Source organism: Salmo trutta, chromosome 33, assembly GCF_901001165.1.
Source record: "Salmo trutta chromosome 33, fSalTru1.1, whole genome shotgun sequence".
In the NCBI taxonomy this organism is placed as follows: domain Eukaryota; kingdom Metazoa; phylum Chordata; class Actinopteri; order Salmoniformes; family Salmonidae; genus Salmo; species Salmo trutta.
The window spans coordinates 32817467-32825132 of NC_042989.1; the positions used below are offsets into that span (position 1 = coordinate 32817467).

Consider the following 7666-nt stretch of genomic DNA (forward strand, 5'->3'; position numbering starts at 1 on the left):
TGTACAAAACATTAAGAAGACCTGCTCTTTCCATGACATACAGTACATGGCTTAATCTGTAATTGATGAATTAAAACCAAATTAAAATGAAGATCAGACAGTGGCGAGATGGAAAAAGGTGATTATGAAGATTGCTCCTCATCAGTATGTACTGTAGGTCTAAACAGTAACATCCTGTTGACTTGTAAGGGTTGTGTCTTGTGGTTTATGTGAGTTGTACTATCAATAGATTGTACTGTAGGTGGGGTTTACACAGGGGGCTGTGGATAGAGGGGCCTCTATATATAAAGGGGCTTGTCTGCTTCCTTAGTCACTTTACCAAATCCCAACACGACTTTTACTCCACATTTCCACCAAAACAAATCATGAAGACATCTCTGGTCCTCCTTGCCTTCAGTCTGCTGGCTTGTTCAAGTGAGATTTTATTTATTTAACTGAAATAGTAACTACTGTATATGCAGCACATACATTGGGTCAGGGTGCAAGGGGAACTGTGGATAGGGGGCCTAAATGAACTCCAAGTTCACCTTTGGTTTCAGTACAATACAAGTGAAGTACCCATCACTTGAGTGACTGTTGTGTCATTTTTTCTTTGCAGTTTGGAAAATCCATGGGCAGTGCCAAGAGGTTGACCCTGATGACCAGGAAGTACTGGAGGCAAGGCCGGAAAAGTGCATGGTAATCTCACTCTCACATTACATATTCAAATGTACTTAAACCATAACACTGAATACATCACACCATCATTTAATTCATAATAATAATTTGGGGGGGTGCTTATATTTATCTTAAGTGTGTTTTTTTCTCCTTTCTTGTCTGTTTGTGCTTTCCAAAGCAGCAACAGCTAAAGGGGACCTGCTGGGTGTGTAAGTGGGCACTGAACAAAGTGAAGAAATCCATCTCCACTTCCTCTAGCCAGGTAGCTACCATAGCATTACAATTCATAAGAGTGTCCTTTCATGAATTTGCACTATTTACTATTTACTGTGATATTTCTCTGATAATGTCAACTGATGTTGATGATGATTTCTTGTCAACAGGAGGAGCTAAAGCAGAAGCTGTTGTCCGTTTGCGATAATGTTGGCTTTCTAAAATCTATGTGTAAAGGCCTGGTGAAAAAACACTTGTGGGTGCTGATTGAGGAGCTTAGCACAAGCGATGATGTGAGGACCATCTGTGTTAACATTAAGGCCTGCAAGTGAGTACAAGACACCATTCGACATATTATTTAGTCACTGTTCAGACAACTAACGAGTATTGTGCTTATTAATTGAAACAGTATAGAGTCAAATGTATTAATTCATATGAAAATATTGGGGGTTATGTCTTCCGATCTTCCACTCATTTATAATTTTTGTGCCTCTTTAGACCAAAGGAAGTTTTGGACCTGAGCTACTGACCAAGCAGCCAGTATCCAGATTCCAAAGTGAGAAGATGGATGTTCAGGTGTCAAGACAATGCTATGCTACCAGATTTTTGCTCTTTCTTTTTCAAACTAGTCACAACACAAGCATATAAATGGATGATGAAGTTATTGGAATGATTACGTTCTGAAATAATGTTTTGGGAACATGTATTATAATTAAGCAATAAGGCCAGAGGGAGTGTGGTATATGGCCAATCTACCGTGGATAAGGACTGTTCTTATTCACCACGCAGCGCAGAGTGCCTGCAGAGGGCCTGGATACAGCCCTTAGCTGTGGTGTACCGGCCCTATACCTCAAACCCCTTGTTGATATTATAAACAGGTTACCAATGTAATTAGAAAAGTAAGTTGTTTTGTGTCATACCCGTGGTATATTGTCTCTTATGAACTGGGTGGGTCGAGCCATGAATGCTGATTGGCTGACAGCCGTGGTATATCAGACCGTATACCACGCATATGACAAAAAAAATACTTTACTGCTCTAATTACTTTGGTAACCAGTTTATAATAGCAATAAGGCACCTCTGGGGTTTGGGATTTATAGCCAATATACCACGGCTAGGGCTGTATCCAGGCACTCTGTGTTGCGTCGTGCTTAAGAACAGCCCTTAGCCGTGGTATATTTGCCATATACCACACCCCCTCGGGCCTTATTGCTTAAATATACAACGGCTTTCAGACAATCACCATCCAGGGATCAAATGACCCGGTTTATAATAATGTATGTGTCAATTTTAAATTGCACTCTATTTTGTATCACGTACAAATGTAACTATTGTGCTATTTTAGTCCAAAAGGTTGAAAATGTTTGTGTGAACTTTTTTGTTTGGGCAAAAAATAAACCTCAATTGATAGAGAATACAACTCCAACTCTTCTTTGACATGTCTAACATAACTCTAGAAATGTATCTTATTAGAATTTTAACAGATTAACATATCGATTCATTCTCTTTGAACAACTCTTTGTACACGTTTGACTGTCATGATTCGTTTTTCTGAGTGACTCGTTCATTTTAGTCGATCATTTGACCAGCTAGTACTTAATACACGCTCCTCCGGCTCAGTGGTTCCAGAGACGTGCTCTGAACATGAACTGTCTATCATATGCGCGCATGAAAAATAGATAATGTGCACAGAGAAGAAAAATGTACGTTAAGAACTGACAATTGATCTCATGTTGCAAGAATTAATGCTATTAATTGATTGTTTAATGTTATGATGCACACAACAGCTTTGTAGAACCAAAACAAACACCGCCTCTGCCATAGCAGCAGGAAGTAGGGATGCTGAGGGTGCTGCAGCTACCTGAAAAATCTGAATAAAAATATATACTGAACAAAAATAAAAGTAATAAAAGTAACATGCAGCAATTTAAAAGATTTTACTGAGTTACAGTTCATAGAAGGAAATCAATCAATTGGAAGAAATTATTTAGGCCCTAATCTATGGATTTCACATGACTGGGCAGGTGTACCATGGTGAGGCTGGGAGGGCATAGGACCAGCCACTGGCCTAGCCAATCCGAATATGTTTTTCCCCACAAAATGGCATTATTATAGACGAAGGCAGAAGAAGTCTGTATGTGTTGTCTAGTATGTCTGTTTCTGTGTTAGTCTTGTGACTCCTAATCAGGAACAGCTGGGGATCGTTGTTCCTGATTGGGAGTCATATATTTAGGAGTATGTTTGTCACTTGGGTTTGTGGGTGGTTGTGCTAACACTGCTAGTCTTTTGTTTGTACGTAGCATGTCGTGAGTTCGTGTTTTTGTTTTCCTGTGTATACTTTGCTTTATTTATTATTCTTTACATTAAAAGATGAGTATCCACATTCCGTCTGCAGTTTGGTCCATACAACACGGCTTCAACTATTGTGACACTTACGGACCTGTGATCTATAAATCTCAAATTAACTTAAAATTAACAGCACCTGAACGTGCCTTACAATCAGTGATTTCCCATTATAGGATGCTAGCACAAATTAGTGTTTAGTCAGGAATAACCATGTACCAAAAGAGAAAAGCAAACTTTTTGGAAGACGCGATCACTTGTGACAGGATGCGGCTGAATGATGGCTGTGATATACCTGACCTGTCACTTATTTCCCTCTGGAATATCCCAGTAGTGAGGAATCCCAGAGTGGACAGTACTTGGACAGATATGGGTATGGCATGATTACAGCGTGTCTTCCTTTCCAGATTAGGGGCTAAATCCGCGCACAAATCTAACGGAACATTTCTTGGGAGACAATAGCGATTTAAAAGCCATAGATCATCATGCGCAAAAAAGTAATTCCGGTCTCTGAAAACGCTCTCTCTTCTAAAATCACAGTTTACAATGTCTTCCAATAACGCAAGAACAGCCATGGTTACTTTTTTCTAATTTGATACACTATTTATAGAACATCGCATCCTGGTTCTAATTCAAGACACCTTGCGTCCTCACATCTTTAATTGATCATTCCTAACAAATTGTTCATTAAGTTAGTGCAAAGTTCACCACAGGCTTGGACGCATATGTGTCCCAAACTGCAATACCCCTACAGAACCAGTAGGAAAATCACTTAGGTCAAGTCTAGACTTTATTTAGAGATAAGATCATTTCCATGTTAAAGTAAGGTTTTATAAATAACTACTTCCACGGGGTTTTCTGCGTAAGTCATAAGATAAAAATGTATCGTAAGTCCGTTTTATAAATGAGGCCCCAGGTACTTATATATGTGGTCAATCTATCAACAGATTCCCCATTTATCTTCGTAGGGGGTAGTGGAGTTTTGTTTGTTCTGAAATCAATTTCCAGCGCTTTTGTTTTCTCAACAAGAAAGTTATCTGTGCACCACTTGACAAATATAGCTGTTTCTATGTCAACCTTGAAGAGAGGCAAGAGAGGCTTGGTCTGGGTGGAGGAAACCCACAATAGAGGTGTGTAGCAGCTGCATTGATGACACACACACACAGCCGTCCCTGTAATTCCCTGTAGAACCCATATGGAAGCTAACAATAGAAGGAACCCAAGCACATCTACCCTTTCATTTCCTTCTTTCTTTCTCTTATATCATTTTGCTGAGTGAAGTTTCTGTTTTTCATGCCTTGTAGTGTCCTTGGGAGTCTTGAATGTCACTTGAAAATGAGTCACTAATGTTTAATGAACTATAAGGGACATTCGTAGCCAATGGAACCACAACCTATGTTTTTTCTCTCTCGTTCTGCATTGTCGTTGTCCTCCAGTAGGGGATTCTCTCTGAGGAAGACTGACGACGACCCCCGACCTTCCAAGTCACCCCAGACCCACCACAGCACTCAGCAGGTCAGAGACACAGAGTAAGAGCTGACCTGGCTCAAATACTGTTTGAGCATTTGCTTCACCCTGCCTACAGTGCCAGGTGGGCAGGGTTTGCACTTGTGGACCTATTGGTACCATTGCAACAGACAACCTTAATCAAGTACAGCATTGCTCATACCGGAACATCAGTCAAGATTCTGTCTTGATTCATACTTAGACGTTGATGAATGTTAGGGATGAAAGTATGGAGATGAAGAGATATTATTATTCAAACCTTTTCTGGCCATGATGGGTTCATATTCCCAAAGTAGCTTCAGCCTACAACAAATTACCATGTGCATCTCTCATTTAATCAGGCTACTATTAAGTACACTGCTCAAAAAAATAAAGGGAACACTTAAACAACACAATGTAACTCCAAGTCAATCACACTTCTGTGAAATCAAACTGTCCGCTTAGGAAGCAACACTGATTGACAATACATTTCACATGCTGTTGTGCAAATGGAATAGACAACAGGTGGAAATTATAGGCAATTAGCAAGACACCCCCAATAAAGGAGTGGTTCTGCAGGTGGGGACCACAGACCACTTCTCAGTTCCTATGCTTCCTGGCTGATGTTTTGGTCACTTTTGAATGCTGGTGGTGCTTTCACTCTAGTGGTAGCATGAGACGGAGTCTACAACCCACACAAATGGCTCAGGTAGTGCAGCTCATCCAGGATGGCACATCAATGCGAGCTGTGGCAAGAAGATTTGCTGTGTCTGTCAGCGTAGTGTCCAGAGCATGGAGGCGCTACCAGGAGAAAGGCCAGTACATCAGGAGACGTGGAGGAGGCCGTAGGAGGGCAACAACCCAGCAGCAGGACCGCTACCTCCGCCTTTGTGCAAGGAGGAGCACTGCCAGAGCCCTGCAAAATGACCTCCAGCAGGCCACAAATGTGCATGTGTCTGCTCAAACGGTCAGAAACAGACTCCATGGGGGTGGTATGAGGGCCCGACGTCCACAGGTGAGGGTTGTGCTTACAGCCCAACACCGTGCAGGACGTTTGGCATTTGCCAGAGAACACCAAGATTGGCAAATTCGCCACTGGTGCCCTGTGCTCTTCACAGATGAAAGCAGGTTCACACTGAGCACATGTGACAGAGTCTGGAGACGCCGTGGAGAACGTTCTGCTGCCTGCAACATCCTCCAGCATGACCGGTTTGGCTGTGGGTCAGTCATGGTGTGGGGTGGCATTTCTTTGGGGGGCCGCACAGCCCTCCATGTGCTCGCCAGAGGTAGCCTGACTGCCATTAGGTACCGAGATGAGATCCTCAGACCCCTTGTGAGACCATATGCTGGTGCGGTTGGCCCTGGGTTCCTCCTAATGCAAGACAATGCTAGACCTCATGTGGCTGGAGTGTGTCAGCAGTTCCTGCAAGAGGAAGGCATTGATGCTATGGACTGGCCCGCCCATTCCCCAGACCTGAATCCAATTGAGCACATCTGGGACATCATGTCTCGCTCCATCCACCAACGCCACGCCACGTTGCACCACAGACTGTCCAGGAGTTGGCGGATGCTTTAGTCCAGATCTGGGAGGAGATCTCTCAGGAGACCATCCGCCACCTCATCAGGAGCGTGCCCAGGCGTTGTAGTGAGGTCATACAGGCACGTGGAGGCCACACACACTACTGAGCCTAATTTTGACTCCAAATCCAGACCTCCATGGGTTGATAAATTGGATTTCCATTGATTATTTTTGTGTGATTTTGTTGTCAGCACATTCAACTATGTAAAGAAAAAAGTATTTAATAAGAATATTTCTTTCATTCAGATCTAGGATGTGTTGTTTAAGTGTTCCCTTTATTTTTTTGAGCAGTATATTTTGCTCTATGCATCCGAAAGGCAGCACGGATTTAATATACAGTAGAGTTGAACAGATGAACAGACAGTTGATCTTTTGCATTGAAGTGTATAGGCTACCACTGTAAGTGGGCCTACTATAAATGTACATTTTTGGGGTGGAGTAGGTTCGGGAAAAGACAGTGCATTATACTTAGGTTTGGGAAAAAGTAAACGCTAAATATTATTGAATTCAAATTATCTGTTTTCAAGTTTACAACCATTTGCTATAGATTTTTTTCTTTCAGAAACTGACACACCTGAGCCAGGCCCTACAGGAAATGTCACTGGAAAAGTTTAAAACATTCTGCCAACACCTCCAGAAACATTTGATCACGCTCGCCATATATATTCTTTAGAAACTTCCTTGTCCTAATTCCAATACTTCCAAAGTATACAGCAAATAAGGGCATTATTTTCACCATAAAAGGTGAATGATGAGCTTTTTACAGGTGGAGTTAATACACGAGTTCACATGCGCACAGTTTCAAGACGGGTCTGATTTATAACCAGAAACATGCATATATATGAATGTTGTTTCAGAAGCATCTGCACCTCACCAAGACAAACACTGTGGGAAACACTGACATATGATTCTGACTTGTAAGACTCTGGCTGTGCTATGTTCCTATATGGCCTTGTATCCTCTGTTCAGTGATGGCCACAGCACCACCCCCTCTTTCTGCAGTAGCCTGACAGGTAGCAGTGGGTGTGGGACAGGCAAGGCTAGGTGTTTGTGGTTGGAAATAGGTCTGACTGGCGTGTGAGGCTGTCTTCTAGTGGTCTGTGTAATTTGAGAAATATTGTCTGAAATCCATGTAAATTCTGAATAATATATGGCAGTAACGTTGTTATCCGTCAAAAGTTCAACTCAAGTAATTTATTTTCAGACAAATTGAATACATTTTAAAGGCAGACATTTTTCTGTATTTGTCAGACAATCATTTACAAATCCAGCAGTTTTACACTGATGTGCTTAATATATGCCATCTGGTTTGCTTAATATAACACATTTGAAATGATTATACTTTCACTTTTGATACTTAAGTATATTTAAAACCAAATACTTTTAGAC

The 7666-nt window shown here is 41.6% G+C and overlaps 1 protein-coding gene across 2 annotated transcripts; it reads left to right on the forward strand.

The window, feature by feature from the left end:
* The first annotated feature begins 308 nt into the window (after positions 1–308).
* Positions 309–1895, forward strand: LOC115172849 (antimicrobial peptide NK-lysin-like). Of its 2 annotated transcripts, none has more exons than XM_029730654.1 (5): positions 309–414; positions 599–678; positions 836–919; positions 1041–1198; positions 1369–1895. In XM_029730654.1, the coding sequence occupies exons 1-5, from the start codon at positions 366–368 to the stop codon at positions 1397–1399; spliced, it is 402 nt and encodes a 133-aa protein (XP_029586514.1). In that variant the 5' UTR covers positions 309–365; the 3' UTR covers positions 1400–1895. The 2 variants fall into 2 exon arrangements, with proteins under 2 accessions (XP_029586514.1, XP_029586515.1); XM_029730655.1 differs by having other exon boundaries at positions 839–919.
* Positions 1896–7666: the final 5771 nt, after the last annotated feature.

What these genes read in the sequence shown, in the direction of transcription:
- LOC115172849 (XM_029730654.1), top strand. Translation starts at nt 366, where the DNA reads ATGAAGACATCTCTGGTCCTCCTTGCCTTCAGTCTGCTGGCTTGTTCA. An exon ending in CAAGGCCGGAAAAGTGCATG is followed by an intron (nt 679 to 835) that starts GTAATCTCACTC and finishes TGCTTTCCAAAG; the next exon opens with CAGCAACAGCTAAAGGGGAC. An exon ending in GTTAACATTAAGGCCTGCAA is followed by an intron (nt 1,199 to 1,368) that starts GTGAGTACAAGA and finishes GTGCCTCTTTAG; the next exon opens with ACCAAAGGAAGTTTTGGACC.